The sequence below is a fragment of the Pipistrellus kuhlii genome, unplaced genomic scaffold (assembly GCF_014108245.1).
Source record: "Pipistrellus kuhlii isolate mPipKuh1 unplaced genomic scaffold, mPipKuh1.p scaffold_m20_p_7, whole genome shotgun sequence".
NCBI lineage: Eukaryota > Metazoa > Chordata > Mammalia > Chiroptera > Vespertilionidae > Pipistrellus > Pipistrellus kuhlii.
The window spans coordinates 75,273,339-75,300,549 of record NW_023425573.1 but is presented as its reverse complement, the minus strand read 5'-3'; the positions used below and the strand labels follow the sequence as shown (position 1 = coordinate 75,300,549).

Sequence of the window (27,211 nt, the reverse complement as noted above, 5' to 3'; positions counted from 1 at the left end):
ACAGGCAAGTAAAATTAGCGCATTAATAAATATATTAATCCAAAAATGGGGGTACCAAGTACTGGTCTCCTATAACATTTCCCAAAATATATTCTATAAACTAGAGAAATGGGATTCATTTCTCTAGTTTATAGAATATATCGGGGGAAATTTTCAAAACAGAGTATATTAACATTTTATTTTATGTCAGGTCTTCTAATGTGGAAGATAAGTACAGAAATGCTATGCTTTACAACTGCTAACGGGCATAGAGTAAAGGGAGTGAGTGTAGCCACAACAGCTCAGATAACGGCTGGAATCCAATGACGTAAGGAACATGGACAGCCTGGGATTTGTCAGGAGAACTAGCCCCCCTTCCTTTCTCTTTTAGGGAGTCATCTGTCCTTTTTCTTCTGAGGATCCCTCTTCTCTAATCACAACCAAAACCCTTCTCCTAAGATGAGACGAGACTGCTCTAACTCTCTGAGAATAAATGAATAGTATAAGAACAGGGGTGGCAAGGGTGGAACCATCTTCTATTCTCTGAAGATGATTCTAACTGTCCAGCATTTCCTCTCATGGTAAGTCAAAGAGAAAAGGGAAATCAAAGGCTTAGGAGGGGGAAGAAAAGAAGGTAGTGTGCGTCTGTCCCGTTTTACTGCAGGAGACGTAGAAACAGGATTCTGTGGCTGCACACACAATCACGAACCCATGGCTACATCCACATTCAGGAACCTCAAGGCACGCCGGAGTCTGAAAAGCAATAGGCCACCTCACACTGCGGTGTCAGAGAACAAAGATGCTCAGCCTGAGGCTTGCACTCTGGGGCCTCCCTTATTCCCTCCCGCTCTCTCGGCTGCCCCGGAGGCCCCGGGCTTACGGAGGCTTCCTTCCAAATCTTGGGGGGATATTTAGCTTCCTCGTTTCACCTTAATTTCTGACCAAACTTGCTAAAGAATGAAAAGAAAGTATTGTGCTTTTCTTTTTCAGTTTCCTGCCAGACTCTAGAGCTGGTTCTTACAGGAGTCATCACTACAGATGTTTATGAGGAGGACAGATGAAAGCTCAGCCGTGTACAACAGGAAGGGAATGGGGAAAGAGAAAGACTCCCTTCCATTGGAATTCTTTATGAATCATGGCTAATGGCTCACTACTCCCTTATAACAAAATAAACACAAGGTATCGTCCACATTTCAAAGGAATGACAGCAGGGAACATTCCGCTCACCAGGGACCACAGAGAGCAGGCTGGGATTCAGCACGGGGCAGCTGCAGTCCCTGCCGGAGGAATCCACTGTCTGAGCACCATGTCATTTCACCAATTCGATTCGGATGAAGAAACAGCATCTCCGATGCTGAGTAAACTTGCCCGGGGTCACAAACCTGGGGAGGGGCAGGAACCCCAGCCAGGTCTGCCTGCTTCCAAAGCCAGTTCTTCCTATTCAGCTACGCTAAGGCCTTCCGGTGGCAGCTAACGGTCACTCTGCCTCGCCTCCTTCACTCTGCTGACCATATTCATAAGCCTCAAAACAGATCAAACCTATTACTTTTCTAGCAAAATTACAAAAAAGATATTTAACTCTTACCAAGCACTGTCTCTCAGGATTTATATGAAAGCAAACGGCAGGCTATTGAATGTATGGAGTGGCTTTGTCCCTCTCGGGGACAACAGATTCTGAAGATAATTGATATTTAGAAATTATTATAAAACGGAGAAGTCCAAAGAGATTATAACAAACAGCGGACACTAATGTGCCAAGACTCCGAGCGCCAGGGAATTCTGAGAGACATTCTTCCTCGTTCCAAGCTCGGCCCTCCACTGCCCCTCCTCGCCGGGACCCGGGAAGGAAGGCGCCGACCTGAACTCGGCCGTGGCCGTGAAGGACTCGTGCTCCGTGATGGAGAACACGAGGAGGAAGCCCTCGCCGCTCCGGAAGTAGTTGTCGCGGATGGCCGCATAGTCCTCCTGCCCCGCCGTGTCCAGGATGTCGATCTGCACTTCTTCTCCATCGAGAACCACCTTCTTCCTGTAGCTGTCCGCCTTGGTGGGTTCGTAGTCTTCCACAAACTGCGGAGACAAACAGCAGCCGCCGCCATTAGCAAAGGCTGCAGGGAAACAAAATCTGCCAGAACATAAATGTCAGCGTACGAGTGCTTTACCTGTAAGCAACTGCGTGTTCCTGGGTATTACTATAACAACTACATTATGTGTAAGACACTATAAACTAAAGGTAACTTGTATACAACACTTCTTTATTGTTCAGTTCTACCATTTTTTATTTTACTTTGTTTTTAAACAAGAGCGGAAATGCCCATCTTACACGAGGGAGCCAAGCACAGAGAGAGCACTGGGCCGCATTGCCGTCCGTGTTAACTTATAATGCGAACACCGGCGAGGGGAGAGCAGCCGGCTGGAGTGGCTCAGTGTCTGGGCGTCCACCCAGGAACAAGAAGTCACCGGTTTGATTCCCAGACAGGGCACATGCCCGGGTTGCGTGCTCGATCTCTTCCTCTCTCTAAAAATCAGTAAAAGCACTTCTTTAAAAAAAAAAAAAAGGTGAAAAGCAGGAGCTCCTATTCATAATCAACAGAAGTAAAAAACTCATCTGTTTAGTAATGTGACTAGAAGTATCAAGAGGCTTAAATAGCTACGCAACTTAACAAACTCCAAATGCGTCCACGATTAAAAGTAAAAAATAAAGCTGAGGACTAGAAGAAACATGGGCGAAATCCGTTTATTAAGTTTAAGTAGGAAAGCCCATTTTTATAACTACGACTCAAAATCCAGAAGCCAGATTAAAAAAAAAAATTTGATAAATGGGACTATGTGAAATCTGTTTGTCATAGCATACTATAAACAAAGACAAATGACAAACAAGGAAAGAATATTTGAAGCCATATCACAAGGAGCTATATACAAACAAGCCGCACAAAAAGATCAACAATCCAATGGGGAAAAGTGGCCACGGACATAAACAATTCACAGAAAAGTAAATGCATGTGGTGTTAAACCTGTGAAAAATGTTCTTCCTCACTAGTAAAGAAAACAAAAATTGTATCTACAATGAAATACCATTTTCACCTACCAACCTGCACCCCAAACTTGCCCAGTCTGACAACACACCCCAGGGAGAAGGAGCCCTGAGGAGGAGGCACCCCGGGGAGGAGGGGTTTTAGGGAAGAAGCACCTTGGGGAGGTGGGGCCCCGGGGAGGTGGGGTCCTGGGGAAGGTAGGACCCCGGGGAGGAGGGTCCAGGGTGGAGAGGCCCAGGGAGAAAGGACCCTGGGGAGGAGGTGCCCTAGGACACTGCCAACGGAAACGGGACAGTCCAGTCCTGAAGGTGAGCACAGCAGGATCTGACCGAGCTAGAGAAGCCCTCGTCCTCTGTCCTACCGACCTGCTCCCAGGAGCCTCACCTACAGAAGCGTCTGCACAGGAACACACAGGCTCCTCACTGAGGCACTGTGTGTGATAGAAAATGGTTAAAAACACCCGAATGCCTAGCAATGGGAACCCACAAAATGGAAGACTGTGCAGCTATAAAAACCGAGGACGATAACTATGCACCAATATGTAAAGTTATCCAGAATATAACAGTGTACCTTCGCATAAGAAAAATAGGGACAATAAAATATAAGGCCTATATAATATACATATATATACACATATATATGTACATATATATTATATATATATTAGTGTGTTTGTGTATATGTATATGTGTGTGCCAAACAAACAAATATTAAAGCTGTTAAATAGAAAAACTGAAGCTAACTGAGCCTAAATGATTATTACATGGGTAATGTAGGCACAAAGAGAAAGAATTCAAGAGATTTTTAGAATAGAATGTTTTAACAGAATGCATCTCACTAAGAGACTAAGGACAAAAAGTGTCAAAGAAATGATAAAGAAACTTCCTTCATGCTTGTAATACTTAGTAATAATGATATTAATGTTTCAAAGCTATTTTCTTTATATTGTATTGCACATTGAATAAGTTAACAAATTTTGCTAAAATTCAAGCTATTCAGAAAAAAAGTAAATTAACAACAGCAATGTACTATTAAAATTGAACTGGAGGTGGTATAGTGAATATCCACATGCAAAATAATAAATTTGGACCCTCTACTTCATATCACATACAAAAATTAACTCAAAATGGACCAAAGAGCTGATGTAAAAGTCAAAACTATAAACTCTTAGAAGAAAACATAGGTGTGAATCTTTATCACCAGTGCATTCTTAGACATGAATGCAAAAGCATATGCATCCAAAAAAAAAAATAAACTGTACTTCATCAAAATTTAAGTTTCATACTTTCAATGTTGCCATCAAGGAAATGAAAAGACAACCAACAGATGGAATTAAATATTTGTAAATCAGACTTTGAGCTGTCTTTCTGCCAGGAGCAAGATCGGGGAGAGACCTTTGTCCAGGAATTCCTGAAGAATGGGTGTGATACTTAGCTTCCTGACAGCTGGTTTTGGGAGCTGTTGAAAGGGACAGCTAAGCTGTCATAAGACGTACCGTATTTTTCGGACCATAAGACGCACTTTTTTTCCCCCAGAAGTGGGGGGAAAAAGTCCCTGCATCTTATGGTCCAAATATAGCCTACACATATACTTTAAAAAAAAAGTTTTTTTACTTGCCCGGCTCTGTGTGGTCTCTGTGTGCTTGCCCGGCTCTAAAATGGTTCTAAATGCTGCTGTTTACTTTACAGGGTTGATTACATGTGTTTCTGACTGTGATGTTGGGTTTTAATGCACATAAAATATTTTAGGACACTATTTGTTTCAGAATCTTTTTTTCTTCATTTCCCTTCTCTAAAAACTGGTGCGTCTTATGGTCCGAAAAATACGGCAATTTTTTTCTCACGTGACAGACAGCAGATTTCCATCCCTTGAGGTGGGTGATGCTGAGTCGAGCAGGACAGCACAGTCTTGGTTCCTGTGGCCACAAATGCCCCTGCTCGGTGGCCGTTACTGTTCCCACAGGCAGTGTTCAGATTAGAGCTCAACCCAGGGACCTCTCATGTGATCACATTTCACACGGCACACACAGTACAGAATACTGTACACATATGTACTGAAAGCTGTCGGAACCACCACCCATTAAGATCATCACCCTTTTCACTAGACTGTCCATCTGTCCAGCCTCCCCTGCTGCTGGGTGGTGGGAGTGACCATGGCCATTCCTGGGACCTCCCTGGGGGAGAGGAATTAAGGCAGTTTAGTTGGGGTTGGTGGTGTGTGTTTGTGTGGTTTGGAGTCGCTTTGGCCTGTGGTGGTTACACCAGCCGTCCAGTGTGGGAATGGCTTCCAGGAACAGCCGCCACCCCCCGTGCTGACTCACCGGGCCCGGGACCTGTGTGCAGCCCCCGGGGTGCGTGTTGGTGTGGGCATGTCCCAGGACACCTGGCACTGAGTGGGTGGAGGAGGAGAAACAAGGGTGGAAACACGGAGCTAGAAATTAGTCTGCAAAGTTCTTCCCTACCTTACAGGAAAGCTCACTAGAGGTATCCTTAATCTGATAATTGTCCTAGAAGTTCCATTACGGTAATGTTGAGTAGTTGAGGAGCTGAAAAAAACCTTTCTAAGCTATTAATAAAAAAGAAATTTGGATCAACCAGGCTATTGGAAAGACTAAAATATATACAGTCCAAGGCACCTGCTGGTTAGACCCGTATGAAGCTATTAGAAAGCACCTCACCACGGCTGGCCGTGACCCTCTGCACGTAGGTGGACGCACACAGGATGGGGACGGACCTGGCCGCAGCAGGAGCAGGAGGGCTTACCTCATCGTACATGAACTGAAGCGTCAGGGCCGACTTGCCGACCCCTCCACTGCCGACCATGATCACCTTGTGCAGGGCCAGGGAGCTCTGGCTCTTACTCTTGTTTGCAGCCATCCTGCTGGTTTGCTGAGGTTGCGACAGACTGAGGAGCTGCCAATGCGGAAGACAGACGTGAGAGGCAGTTTGGTTTCTACCCGATGCGATCCCTCCGCTCCAGGAACGCCAACCCAGGCATCGGAATAACCCTTCCAGGCATCGGAATAACCCTTCCAGGCATCGGAATAACCCTTCCAGGCATCGGAATAACCCTTCCAGGCATCGGAATAACCCTTCCAGGCATCGGAATAACCCTTCCAGGCATCGGAATAACCCTTCCAGGCATCGGAATAACCCTTCCAGGCATCGGAATAACCCTTCCAGGCATCGGAATAACCCTTCCAGGCATCGGAATAACCCTTCCAGGCATCGGAATAACCCTTCCAGGCATCGGAATAACCCTTCCAGGCATCGGAATAACCCTTCCAGGCATCGGAATAATCCCGGGCCCAGAAAGCGCCAGCCTCGGGGTCCTTCACCACAGGGCGGCCAGGGCGGCCCCGTCATGAGAGAACGGGGACGGGCCTGTCTGCCCCACCAGCGGGAATGCCCCGAGCCCGGGGCCGCCCACCCCAAGTCACCTGGAGCCACAGAGAACGCCGGCCCTGGGGACTCGCTCTCTGTCCTCACTCCACCCCCATCACACCCCCCACACAGCCCTCACACTGACACTCGGGGTCACCGAAAAGGGCAAGTACATGTGTTTTTCTATAAGGACCCTCATGAAGGAGAGCTAAATTAACTTCAAGGATGTTCAAAGAGATGAACTGAGTTAAACTTTTCTAAAAATAACAATCTGATTAGTCAAAATCAGTTCAGCTTCACCAGTGAGAGAGAAGGTGAGTGCCCCTGGAACTGGGGGAGATAAGGTGTCCTGAGTAAGTGCATTTACTAGATACTACCTAGAACTTATTCTAACCCAAGTACCTACTTTTACTTTAATAATTTGTATGGATAATCTATTTCCCATGTACCACAGAGGAAGGAAAAGGACCTGGGCCCAAGTCTGGCTCTGCCATTTGTGAGCTGTGTGGCCTAGAACTAGTTATGCCATTTTCTTACCTGCGAAAACCAATAAGCACCAGCTAGGGTGCTGGGCTTTTCTGAGAATTAAAATAAGATAACACATGTGACAAACCAAGCACAGTGCCTAGAACACAGTAGAGACTTAATAAGGGCTGGTTTCCTTCCTATCTAACTTCTTTTTAAATCCTCACCTGAGAATATTTTTTCCATTGCTTTTTAGAGAGTGAAAGGGTAAGTGGAGGCGGGGGGAGACAGAGAGAGACAGAGACAGAGAGAGAAACATAGAACTTAAACCTTTTCTCGGTGATTTAAGGATGGCCATCACCACAGAAATCAGCGCTGTGATCTGGGCGGGTCTGAGTGAGTCATGCCTGGCCCTCCCCCTTCAATGGGACCCACCCCACACCCCTATTTATCTGCCTCTACTCCCCCCTTCTTTCCAGCCCCCTTTTCTAACTATGTACTTTTTAATAAGTGTCTTAAGCAATTAACTAGGTAACTAAGCACATTTGAGCTGTGACCGAAATAGAATAAGTGGGATAAGGAGCAGGCCTCCCCAAAGGCCTTGGTTTAGGAGGAGAAACTGCTTCTGGCCACGGAGCTGAGGCTGGCGGCGGAGGCTGGAGCCTCCAGACCGGTAAGCTGTCACTCAGTTTCTCTGAAGCAACCCTGCCGCTATGAATTCCCATGGCTGTATGAAAATGGAGAAATGATTCCCCAGGTGGGGGGCTTTTATAAACATGTGAGCTCTTTATAAAATTCTGAGCTGGGTTTTTGTTTTTTTTTTTATCAATTTTTCTAGAAGAAACCATAATAAACGAACTGAAGACTTTTCAACAAACTCACAGATCTCGGCTGAAAGCTCAGAAACTGAATGACCATGGTGCCTATTTCCAACCCACACACTGCTCAGGCCCCTGACATGATGAGGGAAGCAGGAGAGAGACAGCGCAGCCCGCCCACCCTGAACCAGTCCTGGACTGGACGGCTGCCCCCACTCCTGTTATTGGAGGTAATAAACTCATTTGTTTAAACTACTGTTGGTCTACTAATTTTATTGTTTTCCTTTTTACTTGTACCGAAAGCATTCCAGAAACAGTCTTTGTATTCCATAAACTCAAAGTTGAGTGGTTCAGGCAGATTAGCAAATGAACATCGGATACCAAATCCCACGGCTGAGTGTGTGAGGCGTGCTCTGGGAACAAAGGAGAAACATCTACGTAAGCCTGAAGGTCAGGGAAATTTTTTTTTAATATATTTTATTGATTTTTTTACAGAGAGGAAGAGAGAGAGAGATAGAGAGCTAGAAACGTCGATGAGAGAAACATCGACCAGCTGCCTCTTGCCGCAACCAATGTACATGGCCTTGACCAGAATCGAACCTAGGACCTTTCAGTCCGCAGGCTGACGCTCTACCACTGAGCCAAACCAGCTTCGGCTAGGTCAGGGAAATTTTAAGGGAGCAACGTAAGAACTGAGATTTGACTAAAGAGAGGCAAAGAAATACCAGGAAGAAAAATAACTAAGGCTCAGGAAGTCCATGTTGATGATTTGTTTATTATAGATATGCCTAGCCAATATACATGTTCTTTAAAATAATGCAAGTATCCTTCTCCCCAGCATTTTATTATGAAAAGTTTCAAACTTTAAGAAAAGTTGACGGAGCTGCACAGTGAATCCATGTTCCCACCGCCTGGGAGCTACAATTCACATTTCACTCCATTTCCTTTATCACACACCCAGCCATCTGGCATCCCTCTGTTTACCCATCAGTCTTAAATTCTACATTTCATGTAAGTTATAGACTTAGTACTCTTCATCCCTAACTTCAGCATACACACCACTGTGTGCAAAGCAATTCTAACCCCACTGCCTTTGCTAAAAAATTCAGAACTCTCTCTGAAGGCTGGCAAACTTCCTGACCTCTCCAATGGACTGTTTGGGTTCTTAAAAGCCATACACAGACCTGGGCCCGTAAGACCAGTTCTGGCATAGCTCCCATAGTCAGACACGTCTTCTATAGGGGCCTCCAGAAAACACACCAACAGACGCCCTTTAACGTGCTCTACTCATCAACACAGAAGCTCCGTAGCCTGATTCACTTTTGTCCCCAAAATACTGACGTGCGACACTGTGGGTCTGTGCCCTTAGAAAACACTCTCCTAAGGAAAGACATTTTAATACAATTCCTCGCAATGATAAATGATAAAGACAGCAAGAGGCATAGTGAAGCATAAGGAACTCTGGGAAAAGAGAACCAGGAAAGGCTTGAACCTTAAACAAAAGTGAGGGGCCATTGCAAGGTGGGTCCTCCAGCCCAGCTTAACCTTAAGGTATTGGATGGATAAGAATAAACACACACAGAGAAGCAAGGCACTCCCAACCAAGAATGGCTCCACAGGGAGCTGGGAAATGCTTTGTAGGTAATGTTCTAGTAGATAATGCTCTCTACCATTTAGCATTAATTAAAATACCAGAACACAGAATTTACTTGAGAAGTAAATTCTGAAAGCAAATCACAGTACATAAACCACGAAGCAGAGTGTCGGCAGGAACGGGTGGTCTTAAGTGATCTTAGGCTCAGGCCAACCTAATCAGTAGCCTCTTGTTTAACAAACTGGGAGAAAATGAGTTGGTAGGTAGAGTCCAAATGCCACCTTGTATCACAGAGTCGTCACGATAATCAAATGAGAATCTGAAAATGTATCACATTTATTGATTTATGAATATTGAACCAGCCTTGCATTCCCAGAATAAGTCCCACGTGATCATGGTGTATGATCTTTTTAAGGTACTGCTGGGTCCAATTTGCTATTATTTTGTTGAGGATTTTAGCATCCGTGTTCATGAGGGATATTATAATTTTCTTTCTTTGTAGTGTCTTTATCTGGTTATCTTCCATTTTATGTAAAGAAGTATCTACGACAAAATTCCAAATCCTCAGACTGAGTGCTGTCAAACCACACTTCTACCACTGTCAAACAACGGGCGTATACTTTCATATGCTATTTTTATTTTTTGCCATAAATCACTAAAGCTTCTCTAAAATGCTCCCAACTCTCCAAAATAAAAAAGTAGAGGCCTAATTACAGTAATAACACATTAAAAACAGTATTAGGCATTTGGGCAAAAGTACTTCTGGTAAAAATGAGTTTAAGAAAAGATTTCACTAGAGAACACAATTCTTTCCAAATAGGAAATTTAAGAGACTGTCTGCCTAGCATCCCTCTTCTAGAAGCTGCTCCCTTCGGCCACCTTCATGGTTATCCCAGGAGAGGTGAGAGGTGAGAGGTGAGAGGTGAAGGGGAGGACGATAAGACGTGTCAGGTTAGTTTGGGAAAAACTGAGTGGTCCCGAGGGGGCACTGGACCAAGTCAGGTGTGGCACCACACTGAGGGGCCAGGCCCACGGAGGCTCAGCGGGGAGAGGGAGCCCGGGGAAGGCAGCACAGCGCCCTCCGAGAGGACCGGCAGCTCCTGGGCCCCGCTTGTTGCTGGGATTCACCAGCGCCAGACAGACTCCTGCTTTTTCAGAGATGGCAGGAATTTTTATTTTTATGAGAAATCTTCCCTTTTAAAAGCTAATGACCAAATCAATTTTCAAAAGCAATGTGAGCAAACAAAGCATGTCTATAGGCCGCTCATTTTTACGGGTAGGCAGCGATGGTGTATTTTTGCCAAATAGTAAACACTGAGCTACAGCCAGAAGGAGGGACAGAATCGGAACATGAAGAGAAACAGCACAATAGTCCTGGGCAGCACTCAGGCTGCAGGGTCCTCGGCCCCTTCCTCGGCCCCTTCCTCGGCTTGGTTTTTTTTGTTTTGTTTTTTAATATATTTTATTGATTTTTGTACAGAGAGGAAGGGAGAGAGAGAGAGAGTTAGAAACATTGATGAGAGAGAGTCATCGATCAGCTGCCTCTTACACACCTCCTACTGGGGATGTGCCCGCAACCAAAGTACATGCCCTTGACTGGAATCGAACCAGGGACCTTTCAGTCCCCAAGCCGACGCTCTATCCATTGAGCCAAACCGGTTTCGGCTCGGCTTGGTTTTTTATTTCTCCTCCAAGCCGATGACATGCTCTGCTATCCCATAAGTCACCCTTTATGGCATGAGCTTGCTTCCCTCAGTGTCTATCCCTTCCAACCAAGGGAGTCCAGCTGACTGTGCTTAGGCTTTGAAAGTGTGCATACAACTCAGACCAGGGAGCCGAGGCAGGCCAGGCGGGCCCTGGGGGAAATATGACACAAAACATTTCCCTCTGAATGAATAAGGCTTGAACTCTACATAAGGCCAACTCCACTAGAGGTGTTTTCAGAGAATGCAAATATTCTGCCCCCTTGTATGGTCAAGGCTCTCATCCTCAATGAAAGAAACCCCAACTGAAAACAGCTTAAGCAAAAAAAGCTCCTTACTGCCTCACATAACCACACGTCCAGTAATAAAGCTCGCATCAGGCACAAATGATGTCTCCAGAACCCAAATTTCTGTCCCTGTCACAGTCCCCATGTCTCCCACCTCATGGCACCTACTCTTACCCCCCACCCACGCCTTTCACAAGCGACATTCACAAGCTTCAGTGTCACGTTCCCTACAGCAGTGGTGCCCGCGTGGGGGGCAATTTGATTTTTAACAGAGCAATTTGAGAATGAGTTATTAACAGTGCATTTTTTGCATTTCTTATGGTTCTAGGGGCCTCATATACAGTATATAAATATTTATTGTGATATTTATGTATTTCAGTTCTCTATTATGTTTTGAAACTTTATTTGCTATTTTTTCACATCACTTCATATTATTTTTTTAACAATTGCTTATGATTTCTTCCTCACTACTTCAACTGTCCTTTCGTTCTTTGATTTTTCTCTTTCATGGATGCCATGTTCTTTGGAAGCTGGTTTAGACCAAGTGAATGGCCTTTTAGTCTTCCTCCACATGAACAGGAGTTCACTTTTTGGATATTAAGAATTATAGTTATGGGGATTACAGAGATGCTTATGTGGGACGTAGCCACGAAAAAGCTGGAACCACTGCCAGAGCCCTCCTGGGCCTCGCACCTCAGCCCTTCCGCTCCCCTCACTGCAGACATGTGCCCTTCCTTCCTTTCTCTGCTTTTCACGTACCTCCTCCTCTCCACCTCCAGGAGGCAGGCACCAGGTCCACCACTTCCTTCCTGTAGGAATATTTCTCTTTATGACCATATGAATCATGCTGCAACCTAAGTAACATGAATCCTACCCAAACTATGGTCAGCATAAAATCTAGTATATAGTGTAAATTTAACACTTGGATTCATCCATATCTTCTTTCCATTACTCACGGTCAAAAGCATAAAAAGTTTAAGGCCCTATATGTTATTTCAAAAGCAAAGTTTGACAGGTAGGTAACATTGATTTTTGTTGTTGTTGTAGTAAGTCCTCACCCAAGGATTTTTTTTTTCCATTGATTTTTAGAGGGGGAGGAGGAGGAGGAGGAGGGAGAGAGAAACATCGAAGTGAGAGAGGCACATCAACTGATTGCCTCCCACATGTGCCTAACCATGGCCAGGGATCAAACCTGCAACCCAGGTATGTGCCTTTGACCAGGAATTGAACCCATGACCCTTTGATGCATGGGCCGACGTTCTAACTACTGAACTACACCGGCCAGAACTGATTTTTTTTTTTTTTGCTTTGAAAATTTGTCACTAAAGAATTTGAATCTCTTAATAATATTTATTACTTAAATATTTATTTGAACATACTGTGAGGTTATTACTAGTTATGACACAGGCCCTTAAAACAAAGATCACCAGACCATCAAGTAAAGTTTATTTATTAAACAAGTTTCAGAGAAAACAAAAAACTGTAGCCCTAGTGGTGAGGTATCTCAATACAATATGCAAAGTCCCTACAGTTTTAACAGAAAACTCTTCAAAGCAACCTATTGATAGTTTTTATAAGGACCTATCACTTCCTCCACTGATTTAAATAAGGATTCTGACCAGCTGATGGCTCTTCAATGGGCAGGTTCTCCTGACTGACCGTCTCATAGAGGAGCACAGGCCCTCGCGTGGAGAGCCGAGCCGCACGGCTGGGCGAGGGAGCACGGGGAGCGGGGTGCAGCGCCCAGCTCCGGCTGCGTGGCCGCCCAGGGAAGACTGCAGTGGCTGCTGGCATCTTTCACAGACACACACTCAGCAGGGCGGCGGAAGGCCCCTCTCTGTTTGGTACGTTTGTGCGTTTCCACTGCTTTTCATTCACTGGGCATCCCAGGCAAGAAACACAAGTTACAGCAGTTCTCAGGCTTTCTCTTTCTGTCCACTCAGCCTTCCCCACACACTCACTTAAAGGAGACTCACTTCCACTCCCCTCTCGCAGCTGCTATTGCCATTAGCCTCGGGAACAGAGTATTTTCATACTCTCATACAGGTATGACTCAGTTTCCACGCCTATCGAAATAAGGAAGTTGAATGACCTAAGGTTCCTCCCAAAACAACTTAAACCAGTGAAGCTGTGTGCCTAAGGAAATTAGCTTGCTATTTCTGTTCCCTAAGAAACACTTCTTTATCTGGTCTCCCACCAAAAGAAAAAAAGAAAAAAGAAAAAAACTCAAAAACAACAAAACCAAAGCACCTGCTTCTGGCTTATACCTCTCCGATGTGCCACTCCACTGCCAGGGCGGCCTGCCCCCTGATGATGGGCCCTGTCACTTCACACTCAGCGCGGATTTCTCCCTCCAGCTCCCGCACCCCCCAGCACAGCTGCCTCTCCGGCTCCAGCCCGCCCAGGCCCGGCAGCACACCTAGGCTGCACTGGGGAGAAGCAGAATGCCCGTCTCTCCCGCCACACTGGGAGCTGCCACCCATCCTCAGTGCCCAATGTGCCTGGCACTTTGGAGGTGCCCGACACACGCTGAACAGAAAACCCGAGTCCTCATCGAGGCTGTGAGGCCGTGAGAGACAGGTGACAACTGTAAACTCTGGAAAGTTAATTCACTTTTATGATGACTTTCCTGAACTACAGGCAGCAAGAAATGGTGGGAGGGGATTTGCAAGCTCTGAGATTCTCAAAACGCATAGTTTTCCTGCAGTGAGGTCCTGTCCCACCAGGCCCTCCTCCTCACTGGGTCTGGGGTCTCACTGGCCCCAGAGAGCTCTGCCAATTTACACGAACCCAGTGCCTCCACCGGCAAAGGCCTCGGGACAGGAGAGCCACTTCATCTCAACGGCTGAAGGCTGAATTTGGAACTAGCACACATGTCCCTGCTCCAAAGTATTTATCCAAATGAAATCCTGCTTAGAGATGTACTACTATTTCTTCTGCTACTAGGATATCACATGCACTCACACAGAATCTGTGTAACTTCAAGGTCACTTAACTAATTAATGGCGGGGCCGGGGTCGGAACCCCAGCAGCCTGGCTCCAGAGTCCACACTGAGCCACACACCAGGCTGCCCCTCAGTGGACTGCAGCGGGGTGGAGAAGACCTTCAAACTTGGTGTGAAATACTGGGATTTCTATCAATGTGTCGGAAAGCTCGTTACAGATTTAAAAATGCACAGGCAACTAGAGCACAAGTTTTAAAGCAAAGACCTGAGAGGAAATGTGTCACCAAAGGCAGTTACTATGTACCCAGAATATGAAAACGGGAACTTGAATAGATATTGGTACAGCCATGTTCACAGCAGCGTTACTCACCACAGCAGAGAGGCGGAAACCCGGTGTCCATGGATGATGCCCAGAGGACAAACTGTGGTATACCTTTCAATGGAACATCATTCAGTTTAAAAATGAAATGCTGACACATGCTCCAACATGAATGAATCTTGAAGACATCATGCTAAGTGGAAGAGCCAGACACAAAAGGACCAATACCACGTGATTTCACCTACCTGAGGTCATATAGTCAAATTCATAGCTACGGAGAGTAGAGTAGTCATTGCCAAGGGCTAGTGGGAGGGGAGATGGGAGTTAGAGTTTAATGGGCACAGAGTTTCGGGATAAGATGATAAAAAATGCTTCAGAAATGGATAGTGACTGCATAACAATGTGAATGTACTTAATGCCACTGAACTAACTGTACACTTATAAATGGCAAACACTGTGAATTTTGTTATGTATATTATAACAAGTAGTTATGTATCAACTGCAGTGTGGGACAAGAGGAAACACACTCAAAGTCTGGAGTCCGCTATTAGGAAGCCTTGGCTAAGCTGCCTTTCTCGGTCTCAGCCTGCGCTATCTGTATCCCCGGGGTTACTACGGAGGTGAATAAGAAAGCACCTGGCTCTGAGTACGCACCTACTGTTCTGTGGCTGTCACGCTGATATTGAGAGAGTCTTGAGAAAGAAATCGGAGCCAGGGCTTTGCTAACAAGGCAGGCGGCGCTGCCAGTCCTTCGGGCAGGAAGGGGGCAGGCCCGGGAGGTTTCTTGGCCCTGAGAGCCGGTGGCCCCTCCGAGACCAGCCTGGCAGGCAGAGGCCCGGCTCCCGGACCTCATCAGCCTCTCGCTCGCTGTGCTGACTGGGAAAGTCACTTCAGCCACTGGGCTCCGTTCTCCACATCTGCCCGGCCTCTCGCCCAGAGAACCTGGGGAGGAGCAAACGGGAATGTGCTGCTAACGAACACATTCCACTGAGGAAATGTGAGGATCTAAGCATCCCACCTGCCAACCAGAAGGGCACAGGGAGGCTGTACAAAACGGAAGGTTTTACAGGCAGAGAGCGGTGGGCAAGAAAGTTAAAAGAGGATTATTTCAGATGGAGGGAATGGAGGGGTCTTATACTGGAGATGACCTGACTAGTGCTGACCAGGGAATTCCAGAGTGATTGGTCTAAAATTCCACTCCTGGGAGAGGTGGAACTGTAGTTAGGTTAAATATTAAGTCTTGGTGGTGCCTAGCAGAAGTGACTCCATTTTCCATCTCTTGTTCCTTTTTAATAGTAAAGGCTTTGAGAGCCCTGAGAGCATTTTCAGAACGGAAATAAGAGTAGGAGTATTATCATTAACAGAGAGAGGTCCTTCAGACCCTCTTTCTTCTCTGTCACCCGGAAGACAATGTCACTGCCCTCAAGGGCGTTGTTGAAGGGCATTTCATGACCTCCCCTAAATGTCCCCCAGCAGGACCTGAAATTCCCTGACAGAAACTGCCTTGCATTTCACTCTCTTCCCTGCTGGGTCAGTGTAAGAGCCTTAGGGAGCCAGACTAGGAAGCTGTCACCTACCAGCCCAGATCTGGACCCCACAGTGCTAGGTCTGGTCCGCACTCTCTGGGAGGCCGCACCCTGCAGAGCATCCCTCCGCTGAGCCATCTCCAGTGCAGGCGTCCCCACTCTCCCCTTCAGAGAGAGGTCCATTCCAACAGCCACATCCACCCCAGCCAGAGGGCTAATCCCACTGCTGCCCAGCCGGAGTCCTGAGGAGCACCAGCAAACCTTCAGACCCTCCACTCTTCTAGGAACGTCCCTCTCTCCGGCTCTCCCTGAGGCTTGGGTGTGGCTCTCCCTGAGGCTTGGGTGCGGCTCTCCCTGAGGTTTAGCTGTGGCTCTCCCTGAGGCTTGGGTGTGCACATCTTAAGCTGTCCTTCCTCTCAGGCCATTGCCACAGGGTCAGGAGCGGTAGCAGTCCTTCCTCTTTCCCGCTGTCACTTCCAATCCAGTACTTCTCCCAGTCCAATAATCTCCTCTCTTTTGTAAAGCCCTGTATCTTTAGGGTTTGGTTGATACCCTTTTCTCACCTTGCTGCAATCATCTATGGACCTCCAGATATTTGCTTCTGGTTCACAGACTTCCTTTCTACCCAAATCCTGGTATCTTTCTCACGTTCCTATGGATGACCTATCTAAAAGCCTGGCCTCTCTTAAGTCCTTGACTTCCTCTTCTCCGGAAACTTTTTCCTTCGTTCTATCTAACTCTGCTAGGGGTATACCATGAGCTTCATCATCAGGGAGTTTCTTCCCCTACCCCCTCAGCCTCAACCACCTCCTTCTAGGCCACTTGCTCAATTCTATCCCAATTCTCTGTCTTCTTCATACTTGCAATCACCGACCTCCAAACCTCTCTGTGCACCAGCTCCCTCTGGGCTCAACTTCCCTCTGTTAGCAGCTTCAAGCCCACATCCTCCAAACACAGCTCCCTCCCTTCCCTTTCTCCAGGCTTTCCAGCCCCTGGGCCTGGCAAGCAACTGCTGTAGCGGGAAAGAAAATCATGCGACCAGCCTTCCGAACCTCCACATTAAATGCACTTATGATCATAAACCGGACGTGAACATCCACTCGACACTTCCTAGAAATCTCACTGCGATGCTGCGCTGTTCCCTCCCTATGCTCATTCTCCCGAAATGACCTTACATCGCTTTTCCCAAACAGAAGCCTTTAGGCACGAACTCCCTCATTGCTCCTCCACCAAATCTGCAAACCTACCCACAGCCATGCCCACCTCCTCCTCGTCTCTGGCTACATGGAGAGCATGCTCCTGCTCTTAGCAAGAGCCAAACCCTCCACACCAGCTTTGGATTCCATGCGGCCACCACCTCCAAATCCAACAGCGTCATTCCAGCTATTATCCTCTCTTCCTGCATCATTAGTCACTCTCTGCCTCTCTCCAGGATCATCCCCAACAGCACACACTCCTCTATTTTATCTTCACCCTAAACACACACACACACACCTTTTTAATCCCCACATGTCCCTAGCAGGTGACAGTTTCCATATAGCCCTGGTTATCTATGCCAAGGCTTCTCAAACTTTAACGTAGATACAGATGGCCTGAGAATCTTGTTCAAAGGCATATTCTGACCCAGGGGGTCAGGAGTGGAGCCCAAGAGTGTGTACTGCCAACCTACTCCAGATGCTGCTGCTGGCCCCAGACCCCACTCAGGCAGCAAGGCCGATTCCTTCCCTCGCTACTCCTAACCGGCTTCTCCCCCAGCGTAACTTCATGGAAGCTGGTCTGGTCAAACCGCCAATAAACTCTATGTTGCAAGTGCCAATGAATACGCTTCTTTCTCCTCTTCCATCTCCTCCCCCTCCTCCTTTTAAAAAAGAGCATGTAGCAAGTGTGATAAAACTTTGCCTGGCCTTTGAAAACAGATACAAACTCTTAAGACAAAGGACCCAGTGCTCTGTGCCTATCCCTCTATTTCCTCAGGCATGTATCTTTGCTTTCTTTCTCCTAAGCTCTAAGGGTTCTCACTAGACTTGCAACCAGGAGGGTAGTGGGCAACAGGCAGTGGCAGCTTGTCCCAGGTTAACCCCATGAACCTGTCTCCAAGGACCCTCCTTTTTCTCTGTAACTTGTTTCCTGAGTCCATGAAACCCAGCTGGCTCACTTCTTCTGTTTCTGTGCTTACTTCCTAAAGGGCCTGGCAGCTCTGTCGAGGCTCACTCCTGTGTCTGTGATCTTGCCTCTTCTATCCTAAGCCTTTCTGTCACGCTGATATTTAGGTCCCATTCTTGTTTTTTTCTGTCCAGCTTTAATAAATGTAGTGTCAAAATCACCTGGACTTGAATTGTGAAATCTTTCCTGCACTGAGTCAATAATTCACACATTCCAGACCATACCGGGACATACCCACCTCGGTCCCAGTCCCTTCCCTGTGCAATTCTACTGACTCCATCTCCAAAACACGTTTTAAATCCATCTGCTTTGTCCATCTCCTCTGCTACACCTGAGTCCCAGCCACCAACCACTGAACAGCCATAACGCCCTGACTGACCGCTCAGTGCCACTGTAGCTTCTCTTCCATCTGTTCTTCCCAGAGCCCGTCTGTGAATTTTCCAAAAATGCAAATAAAAGTGTGCTACTCTGGCCGGGGGCTCAGTGTTTGGAGCTTCATCCTGTACACCAAAAGTTATGGGTTCAATTCCCAGGCAGGGCACATACCTAGGTTGTGGGCTCAATCACGGATAGGGAAGGCAACCAATCAGTGTTTCTCACATTGATGTTTCTCTCTCTCTCTCTCTCATAAATAAAAATATATCCTCAGGTGAGGATTTTTTTTTTTTAAGTATGCTTAAAGCCTGTAAATGGCTCATCATGAGTAAAATCCAAACCCTCTATTCACCATGGCCTATAAGACCCTACACCAAACATGTCAAACTCGAGGCCCAAGAGCTACATGCAGCCACAAGGAATACTTTTGTGCCCAGCCAATATAACGGTAAGAAATGTTTTAATAAAAATTTCATAACTTAATTTTTACAATATCCTTTTATACATAATGACTAATTACTATAATCGTGTTGCATTCATTTCCCTTACACGCCTTATGTGCCTTACACTCAGGCGCACCATTTAGTATCTCCACTAATACTAGCAGTGAATATTGATTGCCACATCATTAGTTCTGTACTGACTTGTTTGGTTTGCACAACAGGAAATATTTTGCTTTTGGAAAACAAGAAAAATTTGTTTATTTGTGTTACGTTTATTAATCTGTGCAGTTATTCAGCGTCTAGTAAATTAATGTTCAAGAAAAAATATTAATTTTTATTAAAATGTTCTATTATTTTATGTTGACGATTACTCCGTTATTTCAGCTCTTTGTATCCAGCATGTCTCGATCGAAATAAACCTTTGTTTCCATGAAAATTGAAACTTTTGGGGTTTTTTTTCAACCCACATGAACTTAAACCTTCTTTATTTGGCCCGTGTTAGCCTTTGAGTTTGACACGCTTGCCCTACGCCAACCACTCTCTAGGCAGCTTTGTCTTCTTCCAGCTCCAGTCCCTCTCACAGACTCTGCTCTCTTGCCTGTGAAAGAGACGAAGCAAAAGAAAGCAAGGTGCCATCATGAAACTGAAAAAAGTTTTCTATGGTTGCCTGGAGCAGGGAAAATGGCAGAATATGGTATGAGATGAAACTAGAGGGAAGTAAGGGTGCGGTCATTTACACGCAGTGAGCCCCACAGTTAAAGCGTTCTAGACTTTTTACTGAGAGCACTGGAGAGCCACTGAAGTGTTTCAAGCAAGTAAGTGGCATGATTAGACTTGCATGCTGAGAAGACCATTGTAAATATAGCGTGGAAAGCAGAGGTCTCGAGCAGATGTGGGAGATGCAACAGGCCAGGCCAGAGGCGAGGGTGGCCTAGGGATGACAGCGGACAGGGAACCTACCCAGCTTTTACACTATTTGGGAGCTGCAGGTGTGATTTATAAGAAATATATTTGATCTTGGGCACAGTTCCCGGCGCACAACTCCCCAAACCTTTGGAATGCCCTGAGTGATAAGAGCAGTAGGAGCAACTTTGGTTCTAATACTTAATGTCTCCTCCTCCCTCAGTTCCTGAAAATGCCCGAGTCATAAAGGTGAGATGGTCTCATCCTATATAATAAAGAGGTAATACACAAATTGACCATCACTCCAACACACAATATGACTGCCCCCATGTGGACACAAGATGGCTACCACAAGATGACCGGCAGGAAAGGGCAGTTGTGGGCAATGAGGCCTGTAGGGACATTGGGGATAGGGGTGGGGGGGAGGGAGAGGAAGAGGGGGGGAGGCCAGGCCTGCAAGGGAGGGCTGTTGGGAGGGACAAGGCCTGCAGGGGAGGGCAGTTAGGGGTGACCAGACCAACAGAGGAGGGCAGTTGGGGGTGACCAGGCCTGCAGGGGGGCCAATTAGGGGCGACCAGGCCAAAGGGGAGGGCAATTAGGGGCAATCGGGCTGGCAGGGGAGTTGTTAGGGGGTGATCAGACTGGCAGGCAGAAGTGGTTAGGGGCAATCAGGCAGGCAGGCAGGTGAGCGGTTGGGAGCCAGCAGTCTGGATTGTGAGAGGGATGTCCCAGATTGGAGAGGGTGCAGGCTGGGCTGAGGGACACACACACATCCACCCCCATGCACGAATTTCGTGCACTGGGCCTCTAGTTATTCATAATAGACCCCTTTCCACAACTGGGCTTCTCTGCTAATGAGGTGACGTTTGGAAAGCACCTAAGGGGGCTGGTTGGCCCTTGAACTAGGGTTGGAACTTTCAGTCCCATCTGATTTCTGGGGAGCAGAGAGGCTGGGGCTGAATCAGTCACCGGTGGCGATGATTCCTCCAGTGAGGACTGTGTGATGAAGCTTCCTGAGAGCCCACCAGAGGGCTTTAGGGAGAGTGCAGGGGGGGAACCAGCACGCTTCCTCCTGTTGCCACCTGGGCCGACCTCCTCTAGGACAGAGCCCTTGGTGTGGGACTCACCCTGAGCCTCTCTTCTCTGGCTGCTAACTCGTGTCCCTTCCTATCCTCTGCCAGGAATCGGTCATCTAGTGAGTGAACCAGTTTCCTGACTTGTGTGAGCTGCTCTAGCAAGTTAACGGAACCCAGGGAAGTTAATGAACTCTGATTTATAGTCAGTCAGGGGTCAGAGAAGTTCAGGTAACAACCTGAGTGGAGACTGGCATCTGAAACCCAAAGAAGGGGTCATGGGAGCCTCTAATCAGCAGCCAGTTGGTCAAAAGCACGGTAACAACCTGAGCTTATAACTGTATCTGAAGTGGAGGGCAGTCTTATGGGACTGAGCCCTTAGCCTGTAGAATACGATGATGTGTGCAGACAGTGCCAGAATTGAGTTAAATTGTAGGACACCCCGCTGGTGTCTGGGAATTACTTGGTGGTATGGAAAACTCCACCCCATATATAAAAACATATCACATTGGAATTTAATATAATCCCCTTTTAGAAGTTTTTAAAAACGTGGCAGAACTTACTGAACAAATATACTGTATTTTCCGGCATATAAGACGACCCCCTAATTTTACAGTTAAAAATTCGTTTAGCGGCATATCGAGACGTTTTTTCAGGATATACTCTGTGTATAAGACGACCCCCGATTTTTGGTTGACTTTTTTTTTTTCCGTCTTATACGCCAGAAAATACAGTAACTTGAGGTTTTTTTTTTTAAAGGCTTACTTTTTTTTTTTTTTTTTTAAGGCAAATAGAAGCACGTTAACTAAAACCCTCTCCTAATAACAGGATCAGCTAGTCTACAATAAATGACTGCCCACCAATCCTTTCTGGTTTTTTAGGGGAGGAAGGAAGGTGGCGATGGGAGAGGTAGTATGAAAGAAAAGAGATAGGAGACTATAAATTAGGACAGTGGATGGGAAAGGGGCCACAAACCAGAAGAAAGGAAATCAATTGTGCTGACTCTTCAAGTCTGCCTAACCAGATGGTGACCCTAACCATCTCCAACTGGGTCAGGATGAACAAAAATGATCCCAAGACTTCATTACCTGAAGTTACAGTTTAACATAATTTATGAGCTCTTGTTATAACTACCGGTATGCTAAATTCAAAGGATATTTGTTACATGAAAATATTAGAGTTACAGAATTTTTAGAAATGGAAGAAACTGAGAGGTCACTTAATGAGGCTTCAGGCTCAGGATTCCTAAACTCTTCCTTCCGCCTACAGACACTTCAGCAATATTTCATCTAGAAGCTAAAAGAATGAAGCCCTTCTATCCACGTGGATAATTAAAAAGTATCAGGGTTTCAAAAGAGAAATTAAGAATTGCTAAGCAAATAAATATTTATTGTCCAAAGATTTAAAATAACTGGGGACAGGGAGTTTGATTTAGGTTCATCAAGATTTTTTTCAGTTACTTTGCATAGAAGCATAGGTTTATTTCGATAGAGACATGCTGAATATAAAGGGCTGAAATAAATGGGTAATCGTTAACAAAATAATAGAACATTTTAATAAAAATTAATATTTTTTCTTGAGCATTAACTTATCAGACACTGAATAACTGCACAATAAGTGTAACGCAAGTAAACGTATTTTTCTTGTTCCCCAAAAGCAAAGTATTTCCTGTTGCGCACACCAAACAAGACTAATGACGTGTCTTCCCACTCTCACCCAACAAAAAGCTCATACACCCTGTGACCTACTGGCCCCTCTACTCTCAAAACATCTGAGAATATACACTTATACACCCTTATGTATATTCCTAGGTTCCAAAAGAAATGAAGAGCTAAAGGAGACAGCTCAAGGTTAAATATTATCTTCAAGGCCAGATATTTGTCTGGTATTGGTTAGATCTGTGGGTCTGTGCCAAGCAGAGCTGATGCTCAATAAACATTAGCTCCCCTCTGCCTCCTCACCACCCCTCCCCCTCCACCTGAGTTCCATTTTCTCTAGGACTCTGCCTTTCTGAGTCAAACTTATTCTCAGCCACATGAATTCACTTTAAAAAAAAAAAAAAAAGACAAATCCAGGTGTCTTACATATCTAAGAGTTAAGAGCAGGAGCTGTTTATTTAGAAGTATTTGGAGCCAATGAAAAGTGGGGCTCTTGCACATCTTGAGGGAAATACACTGGACATGTTAGAAGACTTCACTACGATCTCTTCAACACAGCAGTTCTAGGCCGTTACACTGTCTCCAAAGTTAGCTTTCAGAAAAGGTTTCCAATGACGTTCCCAAATTCCATGAGCAAAAGGGTGTTGTGGGGTTGGGTGATGTGGCACAAAGGATGATCTCAACTCTGGTTTAAAAATTTCCAGTCTCAAGCCATCTTCAGCCAAGGAAAGAGCCTTGAAGAATTAAGGCAAGGATTTAAAACTTTTTCACTTCTTCCACCTTCTACCAAGACCCATTTAGGTCCCATTCTTGTTTTCCTATCTTCATGAGTATAGGTCCCATCGTCCCAAAATATATCTAAAACCGTATATTCCCCCTTTTTTCCACATAAAATCCTGAGAAAGGTTCTACTCCTCCGGCAGAGGGAAACCTTGCTGAGTTCTCAGATAAGAGCACCTACTTTCTAATGATCAATAAAGTGAACAGAAACAGAAGGGAGGCCCACTGTGGTCAGAAGAAAGCAGACAAGCTGAATGGACTAAAACCACACCCATGAGATGCCCTTAGTCCCACCCACCCCCACTGCCACAAACACCTTCAACACTCCTTACTTCCCCTACCCCTAGAAGTAGGACAACTATTACCACCTTTTTAAGCTGCGGCCTCTGCAGCACTGAGGTGAAAGCCATGCTCAAGATCACACCACACATAAAGTTTCAGAAGCAGCATCCAACCTAGGCCTTCACACCCTGCCCTCCAATCCCTCCCAGCAGTCAATGCTGCCTTTCACAGTCATTCCATTGCCGGGATCTCTGATATTCTAATTCTATCTACTGCTCCAGGTGTAAGATGCATTGCTGCAAGCTTTGACGTCCACAAACTTTGCTGCTGGGCTTAGAACGGGGCCGGAACCGCTGTCCCCTCTGATAATCCGTGCCCACTGCCCATCCCCAAAACTTAAGGAGAAACGAGGTTAAGAAACTGGGGCAGAGGAGAAAGTTCGGTTCTACACGGGCTGAAATCAAGCCACAAATGGCTCAAATGAACAATCGGTCAAGCCTCTTCCACTGGCGATTCTAAGTCAGTCCGCCAAACCCAGGAGCTTCTCCCCGGAAGACTCTCCCGGCGACAACAGCCAAGTGACACGTTTCCAGGATCCACCTGAGATTCGCAGAAAGGACGCCGCCCCTGCAAGCAGCCTGGGCGGCCACCTCTGCCGCCAGCAGCGCTGAGCCGCGCGGACGGGCCTACAGCCCCACCGGAGGGCGCGGGGAGGGTGCTGCCGCCCGGCCATGCTCACAGCCCGGCCCGCGGCGCTCCTTCCATCAGAAGCCACATTCCCGGCCAGAGCCAGACCAGCTCCACCAGAAAGACACGCAGGGGGAAGGGGTGGGTATGCAAAGAAACAGCTTCATGCCCGGTTTCAAGACCGGACCCAACAACTTTCGGAGCATGGCCCGGTCAGTCCAAGCAGAAGTTCTAAAGGCGCTTACAAGTTTTTTCAACACTTGCGCTCTTCCCCTGCCCACACGGCGACCGCGGGACTGAGGAAGTGGACACCCTCGGGCCAGAGGCCCCGAAGGGCAGGAAGTGGAAGCAGAGGCCATTTGTGGGAAAGGGAAGGAGGGCGAAAGGGAGAGAGGCGGGGGCGCCGCCCCCATCTCCCCCGCTCCAAGCCCGCCTCGGAGGCCCGCAGGCTTTCCCCGGGGGATCTGCCCGGGCCGCGGCTCCCGCGTCGCCCTCCGCCGGCCTCGAGGCGCGGCGTGTCCGACCGCCGGCCGCAGCCTTGCGGGGAGAGAGCGGGGCCAGAGGCCACCGAGCGCCGCGCGGCGCACCCACCTCCTCAGCCCGCGCCCCCGGCCGCCCCGAGGGGGTCCCGTGGCCGCACAGCCTCACCTGGGACACGTCCAGCGCCGCCTCGGCCGGGCGCCACCCGCACGCCGCTCTTAAGCCCGCCCCGCCCGCCCCCGGGCCTCCGCCCCCGCCGGACCCCGGCCGGCAGTCCCCGGCCGATTTGTCATTGAGCTGCGGGGATCGCTTCCCCACCCCTGAGCGCGCCCCCGGCGTCGCCCCGGCAACCCCGCCTCGAGCGCGCGCCCTTCCTTGCTCCCACTCCGGGAGACCACGCCCACGGGGCCCTATTAGCCAATCTGAAGAGGATCTGCCAATCTGAAGAGGAGGCTGGGGTACGCCTGGCCAATGATAAGCCGCCTCAGGCGGGAGGGGCGGGCTCAGCACGCCGGCCCCGCCCCCTCCGTTCCCTCCCCGTTCGCGGGGCGCGCTGCACGTGACCGATGCTGCAGTGGAGGAGCGCGGAGCTGGCCTGGGTGCGGGCGTGGGCTGGCGGAGGGTGCTCCCCTCGGGGATCTAAGGGCAAGGCCAAAGCCGTGGTAGCAAAAGGGAAGGACAGACCCGAGGCAGAACACCAAGGGAAGTTACAGTGCGGCGCGCGGGTGTCCAAGGGTCCCCGCGGCTAGAGCGGAGGGCAGGGTCCCGGAGGAGGGACCTCCGCCAGCCGCCACGACTCGCTGGATTGATGCCGATGCCCCGTTAGCAGTAATGGAGTTCCGTGACCAATTCCTGAAGACACTTCACCAGGTCACAGGTTAAGAATCCGAACCCCAGCCCTAACCTTGATGCAGGAAGTGCAGAGGGAAAGCTCGTGGCCGATAGGTTTTTCTCCCACAACCTGCCCCCGTCATCGTCCTCCATAGCCCGGGAAACTGCAACTTTCTATCAAATAGGGCCTCACCCGAGGTTGATTTTCGCAACTAACCGCCCCTTCCTGGAGCTGAACCCTCCCGCCTCCTCTCCCCCACTCCGCTCCCACACACACACCGCCCCCGCAGGAACTGTGGCCCCACTGACCCCTACACACATCTCAGGACACAACACATTGTTTTGCCGTTAATTGTTTAGATATCCGCCTGTATAATCTTTGGGAAGGAAACTAGTTCTTGTTCAACTTGATATCCACAGCAACTGGCACCATGTAATTAATTCTTTCCTTGTTGGTAATTATACATCAGGATACATGTATATTATATGAGAAGCTTTGTGCCTTGATTAGATTGTTATGTGTAAGCAGCTAACAGATCCAGGCCCTCCACGAACAGCTGTATCAAAAAGCACAGAAGTTTGCCCTGGCCTGTTTGACTCAGGGGTTAGAAAGTCAGTCCCTGGACTGAAGGGTCAAAGGTTCAATTCCCGTCAAGGTCAGGTATCTCCACTGCAGGCCCGACCCCCAGTCTGGTTCGGGGTACATGCGGGAGGCAGCCAGTCCCTGTGTCTCACACAGATGTTTCTTTCTATCTCAACCACTCCCTTCCCCTCTCCAAAACCCAACGGAAAAAAATATCCTCGGGTGAGGATTCAAAAACAAAAAAACACATAAGCTTAACCTTAAATAACAAGCTTAACCAAAAACATGTAACCAGAAGAAAGCAAGTTTTTACCCTTTTCGTATATATTGCATGCTAATTATATGACAGAAGCTCTGCTAGGTTCTATAAGGGAGAAGGGTAGGAGGCTTCTCAAAAAGGAAGCTCTCTGGTGTTTATAACCTAGAAAAGAAAACAGACACAAACCGTCTCCGGTGGAGTAAGGATTGTGTGCACAGGCTTGGAAGTTCCCCTCGGTTTCTCCAGCTGCCCCATAGGAACAGCACCTCCCACTGCGGGCGTGAAGATGTAAATGAGATCACATGTGCCTTTCCGGGAACTTGGTGAGTCCTCAACAGATGTTAGCTGGAATTGTGATTGCCACGAGAAACTGCGAGGCACACGCAAGCCTGTTATAACCACCTCGGGGCAGCATTTCCTTCCAAGGCCCTTCGGGGGGCGTGCAACACGATCATAGTGCAACCCAGCTCAGAGCAGCCTGGCGGGAAGGGCCTGCGTGGTGGTGCCATTTTATCAAACCAGCGTTTAGACAGGAAAGCCTGCAGCAGCCCGTCCAAGTGAGATAAGTAGTTCAGAGAACAGGAACAGGGTCATGGGCACTGGGTAGGATTGAATTCCCAGTTACTGGGTGAGGCTGTGTGAC

At 47.6% G+C, this 27,211-nt stretch overlaps 1 protein-coding gene across 3 annotated transcripts in view; it reads right to left on the bottom strand.

Moving 5' to 3' along the window:
* RALB (RAS like proto-oncogene B) overlaps nucleotides 1-25,218 on the bottom strand; it is a 31,276-nt gene extending 6,058 nt beyond the window's left edge. The window contains exons 1-6 of one of the 3 annotated variants that reach the window (XM_036421746.2): nucleotides 25,064-25,218; nucleotides 22,833-22,839; nucleotides 17,672-17,679; nucleotides 10,606-10,614; nucleotides 5,774-5,914; nucleotides 1,838-2,046 (exon numbers count right to left, since the gene is read on the bottom strand). In XM_036421746.2, the coding sequence (XP_036277639.1) occupies nucleotides 1,838-2,046; nucleotides 5,774-5,887 (323 nt within the window). In that variant the 5' untranslated portion in view covers nucleotides 5,888-5,914; nucleotides 10,606-10,614; nucleotides 17,672-17,679; nucleotides 22,833-22,839; nucleotides 25,064-25,218. Of the gene's footprint in view, nucleotides 1-1,837; nucleotides 2,047-5,773; nucleotides 5,924-7,714; nucleotides 7,720-10,605; nucleotides 10,615-17,671; nucleotides 17,680-22,832; nucleotides 22,840-25,063 lie in introns of those variants that run through there. The other 2 variants (XM_045575715.1, XM_036421747.2) reach the window with 2 other exon arrangements.
* Nucleotides 25,219-27,211: the final 1,993 nt, after the last annotated feature.